This window comes from Nannobrachium achirus (assembly GCF_963921795.1).
Source record: "Nannobrachium achirus genome assembly, chromosome: 4".
Lineage (NCBI taxonomy): Eukaryota > Metazoa > Chordata > Actinopteri > Myctophiformes > Myctophidae > Nannobrachium > Nannobrachium achirus.
Genome location: NC_137813.1, coordinates 37,240,679 through 37,257,257, shown reverse-complemented (window position 1 = coordinate 37,257,257; position 16,579 = coordinate 37,240,679). Strand labels below are relative to the sequence as shown.

At 40.7% G+C, this 16,579-nt stretch overlaps 2 protein-coding genes across 2 annotated transcripts; both read right to left on the bottom strand.

The window, feature by feature from the left end:
- Positions 1 to 4,362: 4,362 nt before the first annotated feature.
- mylpfa (myosin light chain, phosphorylatable, fast skeletal muscle a) lies at positions 4,363 to 6,622 on the bottom strand (the record flags this gene model as incomplete). The annotated part of the gene is made up of 6 exons (XM_080724165.1): positions 6,524 to 6,622; positions 5,198 to 5,273; positions 4,991 to 5,095; positions 4,703 to 4,781; positions 4,560 to 4,608; positions 4,363 to 4,464 (listed from the first exon to the last, which is right to left on the bottom strand). The coding sequence occupies exons 1-6, from the start codon at positions 6,557 to 6,559 to the stop codon at positions 4,363 to 4,365; spliced, it is 447 nt and encodes a 148-aa protein (XP_080580291.1). The 5' UTR covers positions 6,560 to 6,622.
- A 7,994-nt stretch (positions 6,623 to 14,616) lies between these two features.
- Positions 14,617 to 15,803, bottom strand: pheta2 (PH domain containing endocytic trafficking adaptor 2; the record flags this gene model as incomplete). The annotated part of the gene is made up of 3 exons (XM_080724738.1): positions 14,617 to 15,047; positions 15,295 to 15,598; positions 15,723 to 15,803. 3 exons carry the CDS (start codon positions 15,801 to 15,803, stop codon positions 14,617 to 14,619), a joined length of 816 nt encoding a protein of 271 aa, XP_080580864.1.
- Positions 15,804 to 16,579: the final 776 nt, after the last annotated feature.

Sequence of the window (16,579 nt, the reverse complement as noted above, 5' to 3'; positions counted from 1 at the left end):
TAAGTGTAGAGTGTCATCAGGCCAGTTTCACACTTGGAACCTGTGCCTTTAGGACCTTTACTGTAGGAAGCCACTTGACTGGGCGCGCCAGGTGTGCCAATGTAGCATTAACCTGAACCTGACCTTTGGGCTCTGTTGTATTTATGTACAAAGTGGTTAATTTAATCAAATATTATATATTGAATTATTATTATTTTGGAGCTGAATATTTTTCTATGTGAGTTATGGACTCCTGGTTGACTGGAATGATGGCTGACTATGCACTGTATAGTCCAAGGAGGATTAAGTATTGTTGGGTTAATTTTTAGAGGAAGGCTATTTCTTTCTCTTCATTTTTTTCTTCTTTTGCACGCTATTTTTTCACAACTCGATGCATGTCATTGCATATTTGAAGTTTACCGGATACGTTGGATTTGTCATTAAGGTCGATTTAGGCTTAAGTCGCCACTTTAAGTGCAGTATTAAACTCGTCAACGAGGAGGGGGCGGGGATTGAGCCTCCAGCCAAACAATAAAGATTGGAGTGTTTGACTTAAAGTTAAAGGTCTTAACTGTACTGTATAGTTGTACTAAGAAGTGATTTTTGTTTTCTCTTTTTTTTTTATGAGCTCCGAATAGGTCTGTAATTTGGGAAGTCTGACATCTTGTTGGTTTTAACTGAATTATAGTGGTCATGATTTATTGACTAACTCCCTGACGTATTCTCACTCAGTGTTCTATACTGTAACATAGTTATGTGTACATAGTTATGTGTACAGTAACTGCCACTGTACCCCATCAGTGTTTGATGGCTTGTGCCAGTTGCTATGTATACAGTAATACCAGTTTGACGGTGGGGAAAGAAAAGAAAACATGCCTACCCCTTAACAGCCAATCTCTGTACTGTTTTTGAGCGGTGGTCACAACGCTCCTATACGTGGCCGTGTGTGTGGGTCTGTCTTTCTTTCTGTTTGTCTGTCTGTCTCCGTGTCCGTAGCCTGCCCTGCAGTAACCTTTTCTGACCACACATGTTAAGGGAGGGGCGCTGTTGCACACACACACACACACACACCACCGCTCAGTTCACACGAGTGTGATTTTTTATTTATTTTTTAGTTCAGGATTAGAGGGACGTTTGCATAAAAGTAGCCAACATGTCCTCTATGTTCACTGTTTTCTCTTGCTTAGTTCAGGTCTTGACATTCTTCATTTTTCCAATTTTAACAGCCACACCACCTTTCTCCCTTAACAGCCTTGATGTTTTGAATCCAGTAGAATCTCTAGATGCAGAGTATTATAGTTAGTTAGGCTGACCTGAACACATCTATGCAAACTTAACTCCCAACACGACTGTTCTTGGTGTGTATCGGTGGCGGCTGAAGCACTGATCTAGTCACTAATGTCATTGCGGCTCGCAATGTTAATCAAGATTGCTGCCCTAGAAGTAGAAAAACAAATTGTTTTCCCTGTGCACGCTTCAACCCAAGGATTATTATACTAGTATGAGCAATATGTCTTCGCAGCTCCTGTCTATAATCGATCGTGTATCTCCTCTGCGCTTCAAGAGGTCAGATGTCATGATGATCAAATGAATATCTTGCTAGTTTGTGATTTAGTGGAATCAGTGCTCAGCTCTGCAATACTGAGGATCAGTCAACAAATACTCTTCCAACAGGTCCTTAGTGCATTTCTGCTGAAATTGTTGTGATTCATTACCTTAAATTGGGAATGACCCACTGATGCAATTATTTAAAAGCCTTTCATTAGTTTTTGTTATTTGTTCTCGCTCTCTCTGCTGTTTGTCTTCTGTGTGTTTTCTTTTTCTTTAAAGTTTACATTAAACTATCTTTGGCGAGAAGTGAAATAAAATCATAGCTAATTGAATTCATTCCTTAACTACAGAAGATCTACACATGATGTATTTAATTAATGACAATTGTGATGAGTAATAAACAATAATATATTAAATTATCCTGCTACAGTCGATTTTCTAATTTAAATTGCTTTCATGATGTGGTGTCCTGTAGTGAATGTCACCATGTACCCATTACTTTTTAAGTCTCTTTCTGCAGTACTTTAGTAGTGTTAATTACTGAAAATTCTGGTTTTGTCTTTGTCTTTTGAATATCACACATTTAGTTTTAATCTCGGTCTTATGTGAAATGGCTATTTTGTCCAAATGGAAAGATTTAAATGTTTGAAAAATGGTCTTTTAATGTAAAGTATACATGATGTGAACATGCACGGTACATCATTATCAGACTTTATGCTTCAACTTCTTTGGACTCCATAATGATATTGCATGTGTGAGTTTAACAGCTACACAGGATAACAGGGATATAGGGCATATTGGACAGTATCCTCACTATACTAATGCTCATAACATGGTAAGACCTACTATTTTTGTCTACTCTGTCAGTGAGGGCAGTTCTGAAACCTCCCTACCAGTAACATGAGGAATCCAAGGCTTGGATTCCAAGCTAATAGAAACTAATAAGGCTTTCTATTTCTGGAAAGTTAGCATGCTACAATAGAAGCCATTTTGTCCTCACGTTATTAAAAAAAGAAAATCTAGTTTGAAAAGAAAAAAGACTGCCTATGATGATGTCACATTGTCACTGGTATGCGGTTTTCTGAAGTGTCCACTGTCCACACTCCCACAGACCAAGAAGAAAAAACAGGTTTATCATGAGTGGTTTAGGACCAATTTGAAGATAGGTTGAAAATGGGTGAAGTATTATCCAAATGGTCAGAAAAAGATGACTAACTAAACTATTTATGATTTTGTGAAACGTTTTAAAATATTGGCTACATTAAAACAAGGCCTCATGGCCCACTGTAATTTCAGATATTTTTCTAGCCATGATAAATTGAAACAATGATCTGCTCTAGAATGTACTTTAGGCGTAGCTATAAGCTTTATAAGATCTATTCACTTGAACAATTAAGCGGCACTATTAGTGCCACTTAATTGATCAGTAGTGTTTCTATTAGTGACTAATAGAAACACTATAAGTAGAAAAGGTTCGCCTGGCTGACTGACATGCAGGGGTGTCTGATTTGATGTGGACTGTAAAGTGTAAGTAGAGAGCCACAAGGTGGCGCTCGGTGCCACAGTCTGCTTGTCTGCCTGCCATTCTAAACTTGGAGGGACACCAGCTCCACGCCGTAGCTTTGCGTATTGTGAACAGCCTCCCTAAATGGATAAGCTCTAAGTTTTATAAATATAGCTCTATGGTTCTATGAACTGAACCGGGAAGCATAGCCTACGTTGCAACATTTTATTTAAAGATTGAGTTAAACTAGCTACAAATTGCTGCATGCATGACTTCCCCAAAAGGTCTGTATAGTAACCTGTTGGACCCTCATCATTTTACTATTAATTTACTACTATATAGGCTATTATGTAGCTATTAACATAATACTAGGAAAGTCTATAACTAGATGCATTTCAACTACAGTAGGGTTTTATCATCCATCATCGTCAATTCATGTATCATCTATTTATTTTCCACAATATTCTTTGCCTACTTTATCCCACAGAGCCACTGAACAGAGACACTATTGTACAAAAAGAGGTTTTATTCACAGTTTGTCCCTTTTTATTCATTACAGAGGAAGGTGAGGAAAGAGTCCAGTCACAATGCAATGGAAACAGCTTATGGAAAAAGGTGATTAGAATTGTGCAGGAAAGAGTGGGGGGAAAGAACTCGAAGACCGTATGTTTTCTTTCGGCTCTTTCTCTCCTCTCATTCGCAGTGTTGTTGTTGTTTCACTTTTAGAGGAAAAAAGTGGTCATCGCTTTAAGGAGACAACTTTTCCCCTAATAACCTTCAAGAAAAAGGCCCTCCTTCTTCTCACCCGTTCTGTTCTAACTAGGAGGACATCTTCAAAATTTGGAATGAGGTCCCCTGGTTGGTGTGCACCCATCCTCATCATGCCACAACAACAGACTAAACCGTGTTGTGTGCATCTCTCCTTTGCAACAAAGGGACTTGAGTGGGACATAACTCACTCACACAAACACCTCAGATGTCTCAGAAGTTATCTGTGGTAAGGTAGATAGAGCTGTGGAGGTGAGAAGACTGAGATCTTAAGGAAAGAGAAGGTGTATGAGAAAAGGGTTGGATGGAAAGGATGTTTAGATACAAGATCATTTTATTGAAAATAATCCCATTTCCCCATAAGCAAACAAAGACATCCCACGCGCACCTGTATTCTCATGTTAGCGTCTCGGTAATAACGGAGAGTCTTTGAGCATGAGTTGACAGGACATATGAGAGGTAAGCAGGGAGGAGGAGATATAAAGAAAGTACAAGGGAGGGCAGCAGAATAGCAAGGGATGCTGTTGTTGTTTTTTTGCGGTTCACTTCTATCATTCTCTTTACTCCTCCTTCTCCTCTCCGTGTGTGATGACATAGCAGATGTTCTTGTAGTCTACATTGCCAGCAACATCTGGGGGGAAGGCGGCCCACAAGTTCTTCATCTGAAAGGAGCAAACGATGAGTCGGTGAGTCACCGTGGCAGCAGAATAAGATACCACTGAGATATAAATAAACAGGCAGACAGCGTTAATGTTACCTCCTCGGGGGAGAACCTGTCGCACTGGGTGGTGAGGAGCTCCTCCAGGCTGGAAAAGACAAGTGCATACAGTGAGTATTTTATTTTGTATTGTGTGATGATACAAATGCTGTAATCGTAGAAGCTGTAAAGGGAATGCTCACAATTCCTTCTTGATGGTGCCAACACCCTCGGGGTCGAGGATCTTGAAGGCGCTAACGATGACGTCCTCGGGATCAGCACCTGGTGAGGATACACATAGTGGCTTCAAGTTACACCACAGTAGATGTAAAACACACTTAAAAAGCAAGCAACGCCAATTTTGAACTAAAAATAGAACATTATTCTTAACTGCACAATTACACGAAATGTAATCATGCCATACATTGTGATGAGTAACATAACACAGGAAACATCATTGTCTTGGCAGTGCAACAAGTTGAATTGCCTACCCTTCAGCTTCTCGCCGAACATTGTGAGGAAGACGGTGAAGTTGATGGGGCCGGGGGCCTCCTTGATCATGGCCTCAAGCTCCTCATTCTTCACGTTCAACTGGCCTGATGTCACACAGTGAGGGAGATTAGTGAGTACTTCTGTACACATTATGCATACACAGTTACAGTACAAACATGCATAATACCACTGAATTATCCACTCACCCATTGAGGCCAGGACGTCCCTCAAATCATCTTTGCTGATGATGCCGTCTCTGTTCTGGTCAATGATTGTGAAAGCCTGACAGGAAAACAAACAATATCTGGGATTATTTCGTGAAACAATGCCAAATTGTTTCCCACATGTCATCAGTATTGAGAAATATGTTGGAAGCAGACATCTACGGTCATAGATCATGCTCCCTGTATGGCTAACATGTGACCTCTGCGCATTTTAGGTTCTCCTCTGTCAACAGAATATCCATCATCAAAGTGTCAAGTGGAGAGTATTTACGATGCAATCCTACGGTATGTAAACCCTGTTAGTGGATAGTCTAAAAGAAAAGGGGAACTTAAGGTGAACCTTATTTTTTCTTGATGTTAAATTAGGAAGGTATCATTTTGGCACAGCTGTCTTCCTGTCCCCTTAATGGCCTGGTTAAGCTGCAGCTCTTACGTAGATGAAACTTGAACTCTGTCACCAACCTTTCTCCTCCTAACTAACACTCTCCCGTTCACACACATGCGCACACATACTGACTCGTGTGTGCACACACACGTTGTGTGCACACACCCGCCATGCTCTCACAGACACAAACACATCCCGCTTATGATCATCTTTCCATCTGTGCAAAGTGCTAAGACCATCCCAATATTTATGTCAGGCATTCCCTTAGTGGCACTTAAGATGTCGTATCACTTATCACTCAAGGAATGCTCTGGTCTATTTGGAGCCCCTATCCCTTAACAACAAATTGAAATAACAGACACCATCATAATCCAATCTCTTGACAGCCCCTCCTTATAAATCGTGCACAATCCACCATACACAAAGTTACATGGAGTGTAACTTTGTGTATGTGGAGTACATCAGGAAGTGCTTGATTATTTGCTCAACATTCAAGAAACAAATGCCTGTCACCGGGCAGAGGATAACTTGTGCTGGAAGCCATCAGCTGTTTAAAAAAAACTAAAACAAAACGTCCTTCCTCTCGCTCCCCGCCCTCTATCTGCTCCCGGCATAGCATCATCCAGTTGTCGCGCTTGACATGTCACCATCAGCAGGAGAACATAAGAAGGTGGCTGAGTGACAGCTGGGAGGGGGGAGGGGGGAGGGGGGGGTTCAAAGGAGAGGGTGCTCCTGAGGGCTTTGGAAGGTGACAGATATTTCAGAGGCGCCCCTAAAGACACTCGAATGTTTGTTAAATTGGCAGAAGGTAAACAGGGATCAAGCAGGGTGGCAGCTGCAGTAAAAAGAATCGAACCCCCCAACACTATTTTGGTTATAAACCTCGAGAAAATCAAGGAGTGTTTTCTGTGAGACAACCTCACCTCCTTGTACTCCTGAATCTGGCTCTGCTCAAACATGGAGAACACGTTGGAAGAACCAGTGCTCTCTCCACCTGCTGCTGCCCTCCTCTTGGCCTTCTTGGGTGCCTGGAGGACAAAACACATGAGTCAAGCATCACATTCAGTGACCCTGGTTAACACCCAGGGTGCCTCTAGCGGATATCATACTACTAGCTGATTTCTAACCCTGGTTTTAAACTGATCATGCTGTGCTTTACAGTAGATGACTCATCTGGTGCATATAACAAGTTCTCAGTTAAGGCCCATTCCTACTGGGCCAGATAACAGATAAAAAAAATCTCTTTCTCCAGATAAAAAAATATCTACCACAGATATTTGCCACAGATACTTTTATCTGTGGCAGCTATTTTTTTTTATCTGTATCTACCATCCACTGAATGGAAAAATATCTGGAGAAAGAGATTTTTTTATCTGTTATCTGGCCCAGTGGGAATGGGCCTTTAGTCCTACAATCTGACATTTGAATCTGACAATTGACATCTAAAGTAGCATGAAATAAGAATTTCTTACGTGAGTTTAGGAAATGTAAATAACAATAATAACACACAGTGTGTGTTTCGAATATTTAAGCCTCGTCTTTTCCAAGCTAATTACAATGTAAAACACCAATTGCACATAAGTGTCTACCACATAGAGGCTTATTTCACTAATGATACTAATAACACATGAATCCTGATAACTTTAACACATGCATCCTGATAACAGTATGTCCATGAACAGCAGTGGGCCTCATATCCAATGAGGAAAAGACATGTCCAAAAGATTCTTGATCATTTAGAAGACATAGCAAAAGGTCCAGAAGATTTGTTGTTGTAATTAAATTGCCCAAACGTATCAAAAAGGTTCAGTTAATCCAAAAGGGTTGGTTTGATGAATTCTCCTCGGTTGAGATTTCCATCAGCAGCGTACAGTGATGTTGGACCCGTGGTAGTGGTACTCACCATCTTTAGACGTTATGTGTGGAGGTTGGGATGTTCAAGAGAAAGAGAAGACTGAAGCCGCAGTTGTACTCCGATCCCGGGGGGCTTATATACCTCTTTGCTGGCCAAGCTAACTTTAGCCCCAGCTTCAAGTTTGGATTGGGATAACAGACAGAAAGAGAGAGAGAGAGGGGGAGGGAGGGGGATGGAGTAAGAGAGCAGTGAAGGATGATTTGGTAGCCAAAGAGAGGGAGATAGTATGGGGTTCCGAGATATCACCTTACAGGAGATCAGAAATAGACCCAGGAGTCTTGGAATTAAGTAAACCCGATAGCTCAGGGACAGTGCCATATATTTGGAGTCCCACGTGGACTAATATGGACATTGAGGACATAGATGCTTGTGGGACCGGAGGACACCATTTCTCCCGCCCTCCTTCAGTCCAGGCAGCAGTCTACAGGGAGACACATCAACCACTCGCTGACTTTATTTTTGTTTTGTGATGCCCATTGCGATATTACAGACCGAGATACAAGCATCCTATAGCTCAGCAGCTGATATAGGTTTTACCCTGTATTTTATTCATGTATGTGTGACTTTCACAACACTTTATTACAAGTACATATTGAGTAACGGGCTGTGATGTGACATTTTAATGCATAAGTAATGAACACTACCTTGCAGGAATACCATATATGTAAACCATATATGTGAATTGATGTAAGAGTATCAGGCCCATATCTAAATCTAATCATCAGTGCAATTCATGACAGGCGACATGGGTGAACACAAATACTGACAACTTGTGCACGTTACAGTAAAACATATTTTGGGTTGTGTTTGTATAAGAAACAACTAATATGTTTTTCAGTGTAGTTCATGGATTTGAAACAAACATGATAAGGGCTGTTTTAAACCCTTAACTGATTAATGTTTGTAGAATGTCTGTAATCAAGTAATTATATCAATGTAGTCTAAGGGCCGATTCATACTCCACTTTTAGAGCCGAATTTATTTTGGTTCGGCTCTGTACAAACTACTATATGACATCATTCAGAGGTTCGGGGGGGAGGGGGGTACCGTCATTAATTCAGCTGTTCAGTGCATTCAGGCCCTTACAGGACTATGCATCGGCCCTTACAGCCTCCTGCCTCTGTGATTATGTGTAAGAGGTGTTTTTATATTTTATAAAAAAAAAAAAGATTGTTTTACTTAGAATGGTCCCCAAAAGTCATAACTAATCTCATATTGTTATGCATGTGCTTGGCTGTGAAGACCTAATGGCAATTGTAAATTACCGGCACTTACTGTAGGTAAGATGCTACCTGTGCGTGAAAATGAATAGGAGTGGCATATGGATACCTTATGTTTATGTTTTGTTCGTATGGGTATGTCACATCCTCTGATGAGGTTTCATTATTAGTAATGACGGCAGTGCTAAATTAACAACACCATCTCAAACATCTTCAAGCACCGTTAGTTTCTGGCTGGGGTCCTTGGTTCCCATGATGACCAGGAAGCTCTCTCTTTAGCAAAGGACCCAGTCATGGACACATTTCCACCTCTCCCCAACCTCAGACTGTACCCTTCCTGCTCACCCCTCACACCCCCCCCCCCCCCCGCACCCCCTTTCCATGTCCCCTTCAAATAAGGGGATTACTTGACTGGCTGATGGCAGCAGACATTCTAAAGAGAGTATAAAAGGGACAGCTGAGGGTGACCAAAATAGCAAAATAAACTTGACGGTCTGCCAACTCCCAACTCCCTCAAAGCTTTGCTTAAAAATTAAGCAAAGCTTTACCTTTTTTACATCAAAATTGACCGGTGACAAAAAAGCCAGTATCGTTTCTGGTTTTCACCATATAGATATGCATATTCAATTTGTATCTTCGAGAAGTTTATTTTTATCCCTCTCCCTGTCCTCGCCTTGCCCCCCACCTCCCTCTGCAGAAACCTTCTCCCTCACTTGCAGTTCAAAGCTGAGGGCCTATAGCAAAAGGTGGGCCGATTCTGGAGGCAGGCTTGCGATCTTTACTCGTTTTGAGAGCTGGAGTCAATTGGATTTGAGCCTTTTTTTAGATACATTCCCACCTTTATTTGCAAAGATCTTTGACCTCTGCTTCTCACCACCTTGTTCCAGGAATGACTGTGGCATGTGTCACCCACTATACGTTATTGACTGTCATTCATAATCCATTGTACTAATAGAGGTTCAATTAGTTGTTCATTAATGGCTCAGGAAGTCAGCTCAGCTGAAGGTCACTAGGGGGATATTTGATATTTGATACTTTTAAATTGCTAAATAAAAAATGTCATACTGGAATACCTGACCCAATTGCCAGGTCAACTCTCTTTAGCCTTAAAGTATGCTGTATACAGGGCAGAACTGTTACACAATACTGACTGCTATTTTCCTGATGTATATACTTGATTGCTCACTTATTCATCCTTCTTCTGCTTATTGTCTCCACCAGCCGAAGGCTGAGGGGAGACTATGTTTTCCCCTCCGTCCGTCCGTCCGTCCGTGCGTCCGTGCGTCCGTGCGTCCGTGCGTCCGTGCGTGCGTCCTCGCAGTTTGTGAACACCTAATCTCAGTCGCCGTTGGCCCGGTCGCTGCCAAAGTGAGCACACACATTCCCTGGATGCCAATCTAGAACCTCTGCCCTAAATTTTTCAAATGGGCCTTTTCTAGCGCCAACTAGTGGCCGATGTTTGCTAAACACATTTCTGTGCACTACTCTTACAGATTTTGTCCAAAAATCCTACAAATCGGTAGGCAATATCTCGACAGTCATGTGATCGACACGGATCTGTCCGATTTTGCATATTCCATCCTGATTGGCTAAGATTGGCTTCCAAAGTTTGTGGAATTGAGCCGTTTTGAACAAATTGCCTCAAATCACAAACGCAAAGTGCAATTATCATGAAATCGCGCACACACGTTCCCACTAGGCCGAGGAAGAAATGCCACTTAATTTTTTTTTAATCAGCCTCATGGTGGCGCTATAACAGCCCGATTTGTGGTTTTACCTATAACTCCACCGATCAGTTTCAAACTTTGTAAGCGCACTCCCTAGAGGCTAAGGATAAACCTTTGCCCTGCATTTTTCACATCAGCCTTTTATAGCGCCACCTTTGGGCCGACTTATGTAAATACACATTTTTGGATATTACTCCTTGAGATTTTATCCAAAAATCATGCAAATCGGTACACAGTATCTCTATAGTCATGTGATCAAGTCCGATCCGTCTGATATTTCACATTCCATCCTGATTGGCTAATATTAGCTTCCAAAGTTTGCAGGATTGCTCAGTTTTTGAACAAAATGCCTCAAATCATCAACGCAGCTTGCGATTACCGTGACATTTGCCACACATATTCCCACTAGGTCAAGGAACAAATGCTACCTTTTTAACATTGTCCTGTTATAGCGCCACCAGCAGGTAGACTTTAGCAAAACACATTTTTGGAACACAATGCTTGAAATCATGCATGCAGCGTCCGATTGCCATGAAAGATCTAAGGTGAAGAACACATGCCACCCTTTTTACATTGGCCTATTATACAGTAGCACCACCAGGACGCACGGCCTGGTGGAGACCTGTGCTCGGAAGAGCACTGCTTCTAGTTGTATATATACTGTATATCCTTGGTCACAAATGTTTTCATAAAGTAGCTCAGACAGAATTATGTTTTCCCCCTGTCTGTCCGTTTGTGTGTCTGTGTCTGAGCAGCTAATTTTGTGCACCGCTGGACCGATCGACCAAGTTTGTTGTATACCAACGGTCCCATTGGCCAAGCTTCGCAGGATACGCTGTGATTGGCCAGCGGGACGCTTAATGAAATGAAATACCGGTAGGTGTGATTTTTTATTCAGTATATTCTATCTTTTTTGTTGCAACATATGGACTTACCCCACCTAAATAACCAGAGAGGATCATGTAATTCTAAACTGTATACCAGGGGTAGGCAACCTTAGGCACGGGTGCCAACAATGGCACAGGGGAGGGTGATCACTGGCACACTGGCAGAGGTGTGAGAGAGAGGATTTCTTATTTTAAAATCAAATCTTTTTTTTAAAACGTGGTCAGTTAAATGAAGTCACCTAATTTACAGCATATTACATCCTGCTCATAATTCTACATTCATTCAAATTCTGAACTCTGACCGGGGAGGGAGTTGGGGAGATTGGTGGATTATTGCTCTGATCGTTATAACAATCAATATATTTCAGAATGTTTGATGGCGTGTCATTAAAATGTATGTTGACATGGCACACTGACTATTTAGAAAATAAAAACATGACACTTCATTTCAAAAAGGTTGCTGACCCCTGCTGTATACTATATCATAATCTCTGCTATTGTAATTTTGATAGTTCATGACTTACTGAATATAAGACTTAAAACCACTAGTAGTACTTGACCTGTATTAGAACTTCTATTTTTTACCTTTCTTATCTACTTGGATTATATTGTTGTACTGTACATGTTCACATACATGCAGTATGGGTCTGTTGCACCAACATTTCACTGTTCATACACTTATGATTATGTGACAAATAAACTGTTCATGACAAAAAGGTATTTCAATCTTTGAACCTTTAATGACTGTATCAACCTTTTATTTATTTTTTCAACCTGCCCAGCTGTGCAGGCCACACTAGTATAACTCAAGACTTGCACTCACTGGATTGACTGTTTATTTTCTGCTACCTTGGAGTTGTAAATATACAGATGTGTGGACATTCCATGGGTTCTCTGTGTAAAATGATACACCTTGCCACGCTCCCCAAAACCCATCTATCACATTTTAGATGGCTGGTATGTCTGTCTGTAAGGGCTGGAATGTGGAGAAGCTCCATGCAGCTTGAGCTATGGGGGGGACACAAGCTAAAGAAATGACATGAGAGGTCAGACATGTAAATCTATATCCTCATCACACATGGGTAACAACATACGGCCTGAGGCCCGTACTCGGCCCTTTGACCATCTCTATCCGGCCCTCGAAGTCCTCAAAGAAAAACAAAATGATCCACCAAAAATGTACATATTAAAAAGCAGCAGTGTTAATGGTTTGAGGGAAATTAATTTAACTTGACTCAAATGTATTATTATTAATTCATTTGTACCATTTCAGTACATGGGCCTACCTGGATTCCATATTCCATCGTAGTATGTAGGCCTACTCAATTAAGTGTTTATAATGTAACAGTGAAACAGTATGCCTTGAGTCCACATTTATAATGCATATAATGCAATATGTGTGTGATACACAGATAAGACAAATAAAGATAAAGACAAAAAAAGGAAGAAATGGAAAACAATTTTGGCCCTATTGTAAGTCTGTTGTGTCTACCAAATTCATGCCGTGTTCATATAATTCAGCACTATGTGTTTCAAGTTTCAATCCAATAGTTAAATGTTTGGCCCTAAACTCACTTTATCAAAGTCCGTATGGCCCCCTGGAAGAAAATGCTGCCCATCCCTGAGTGTGTGTGTGTGTGTGTGCGTGCGTGCGTGCCGGTGCGTGCGTGCGTGCGTGACAGATTTCCTTTAACCCCACTTGCATGTCAGTTACTTTTTAATGAATTATTCTTTTCAAAATGTGCAGATCTACTGCTCATCGCAACACGTTCTGAAATGGACCACTTCAGCCAATTTCATCATATCTTCATATCATTGGTCCTCACTGATGCTCATTATATTTTGGTACCATATTTGTCTATTCGCAAGAAGGACCAATTTTGAAAATGGGTGAAGTGGTCCTTTAAGTTTTTACTTTTGCCATATGATGTTAAATTGATTACATTAGCTACTCTGAAACGATGAATTTAGTACACAGGACCCCAATGCAATTAAACCACAGGCTTTCTTGGAAAAGGCCTTATGGCAGACCTTGCATTGTACAGGCCACTCTAGCTGTTTCAAACTGTTAATAAAGTATTCAATCAATCAAAACACTTTTGTGAAAACGACATTTTTGAATAATAGGTGGATGGAAAGTTTGTTAGGCCATATCACAAAAGCATGTTGCTATATCTTTGTGGAAATTAAGTCAGATTTTGTGTAATAATCAGAGTAAAGGAGCATGGAAATGAATTGCACATGCAATTGTCTGCATTCTAACTTATATGTCTCACAATTGTTATCACAGCTGCACTGTGCTTGCACTCACAGGCTTCTATAAATTCTTCCCTATTTTTGACAAAATCACACAGCTAAGACTACTTTTAATTAATGGTTTCAAAATATTGTACCTTTGGCGCCCTCTGCTGTTTACTCTGCCATAAGTTTCTTTCATTATTTCAACACTTCCTCTTGGGTCCATTCATTCTGTCCAAAGGCTGTGGTAGCAAATTAAGAAATATGCTGAAATTGGCATATATTACTTGAAATAACTATACATAATAAAAGATGTTCATGAATTATGGTGGTAGGTATAAAGTAGCTCTGCCTGAAGCTCAGAAAATCCTTGTTTGGAGGGTGTTGCAGACCATATTCTACACAGGAGACCAGGGTTTGAATCCAGGCGGTTACAAAAACATTGGATTTATCTTTATTTATCTTGTTTGTGGATTCAAGTCTGGATTATGTGTGTGTATTTGTATTTGTATTTAGTATTTTTGATCTATCTATTTGTATATTATTTATACAGTGCACATAATAAGGGCTTTGCCTTCTCATGTCACACTAACGTGATGTGATAGTTGACCTTTATTCGAATTAAACATTTGTTAAATAATATATACACATATTTGTTCAGTTGTTGTTATTGGACATGAATAATCTCTGCCATCAAACCAATAAGCACAAAACTGTTCATAAAACCAGAAATACTTAAAACCTTGAAGGATAATCATGTATAAGAATATAGGTTACTAAATATAAAATATACAGATCTTATTAATCAAACTGCTCTATAAAAACACTGACATTGATATGATCTAATTGATCATATGAAATGGAGGCATATTAAACACATTTCAAATAGCTTTACAATGTATGTGCAGTATCTATGCTGCACAATGTTATCTTGATAATACTGAAAGCATACTGCAGCTAATTTGACACACATGGATGACTTCAGTTTTACTTTAACTGTCCTGTTTGCTTCACCGGGTAATACGCTTATCACCCTAAATCTATGAGATCTTCATCTCTGTGTTCTTCCTCCACCTGTTTAGTCTTCAGCCAGTCTTTCCTCGCTTGCATCACTTCCTGTCCATAATAGTCATGGAGTATGCTGAACTCCTCGAGTGGATCCAAGCCCACCAAAGGCCATTCTCCATAAAGGGGAGCTGGTCCATTAAGAGGGGTGACGTGAGCGTTTCTCTTGGGCCAAAGCTTGGGAGACTTTTTATTGGTCACTTTTGGAGGTATTGACGGTGCATGTAAAACATGGCTGGCACTGAAGCTTCTGCCCTCTCTGACCATGGTGCTTGATCCCTGGAGGAATGAGCCAGAGTTGGGCAAGCTTGAGGGCTGGTTGAGGCCCTCTGCGATCAGATGACTTGCAGAAGAGCACTGATGGGATTCACCAGAACCATGGACACGTTTCGCCTCTGTAGAAGGTATGGGGAATGTTATGCAAATTAAACTGTAATCACATTTAGATACAGTACAGAATAGGGCATTCACGAATAGTGATTTTTAGTATTCTAATTATTCGACCTCAAAGTATTCGAATAGTCGAATAGTGAACAACGTTGAATAGTGACTTTGATATTCGAATATTCGAATAGTTGGTGAATGCCCTAGTACAGAACAATATTGTTCTAACATAATATACAACACAAAAATGATACCCACCTTCATACTGCTTGCCTAAGTCTCTCACCAGCAGCGATAGATAACAGTGGCTGGCAGAAAGCAAGGCTTTGATCCAACTCTCCTGGGTCTGACGATCCTCTGCTGCAAATGTGTAGGTTTTGAGTCCGGGCCCTTGGAACACGAGGGAGATTGCAAACAGTCCATCGCGGTCACAGTGCCGAATAGCACATCCTTCAAGGACGATGACCCCCAGCAGGTGGCGATCAGCTGGCCGGTCCTGGTAGAAGAGTAAGTTTGCCTTCAAGACAAGCCATCTTCTCTGGTAAGATCTATTCCTCTCTTTCTATGAAGACATGTTTTAGAGGTGACAAAAGGTTAAATAGTAAGTCACAGGTATTCAGGTAACACTTGTTGCCTTGTCAATAGATCATTCAAAGCACTAGTTAGCATACATATTTTCCACAAACCTTTTTGTACAGATATCCTTCTTTATCCACAGGAGAGGTGCACGACAGGTAATGGGTTAAAACTTTCTCATGGATCTTCATCACTCAGCAAAATCAACTAATTTAACTGTGAAAGTATGAAAATGGACCAGTAACTGTGTATACTATGCATAATATATACATATGGTATCACACACGCACGCACGCACGCACGCACGCACGCACGCACGCACGCACGCACGCACGCACGCACGCACGCACGCACGCACGCACGCACGCACGCACGCACGCACACACACACACACACACACACACACACACACACACACACACACACACACACACACACACACACACACACACACACACACACACACACACACACACACTTATTACATTATTTGCAGATATCAAATATTCTGGTTTTAAGCCATAGCCACATAGAAACAGCACTGCTCTAACTAATTGTTTATCAAGTTAAAGTTTATTGTTTACCATGATACTGTTTCTGTGCAGACATTTTTTAAAGCAACAACAGGCATATTAGAAAACAGGTGTATTCATATAAGAATATGCACGGTAATAATAACAACACTAGTAATATACTGTATTAAGATCATTTATAACGGCAAAATAGTATAGAATATTTTTCCATCACTACTGTAGGTCAACAATAAGCCCCCCACGAATAGTATTACTTAGTCTTACCTTTGATAATCCTAAATGACTCCTCCAAATGCATAGGCTTTACATTATTTGCTGGTACATTCCTACACATGCATCCATCTCCCTGGTTGGGATACATCTAGAGAAAGACAATGTTTAAATATAAAGTGTCAGGTTACTAACACTGGTTCTCCCTCGGGTACTGGAGGACG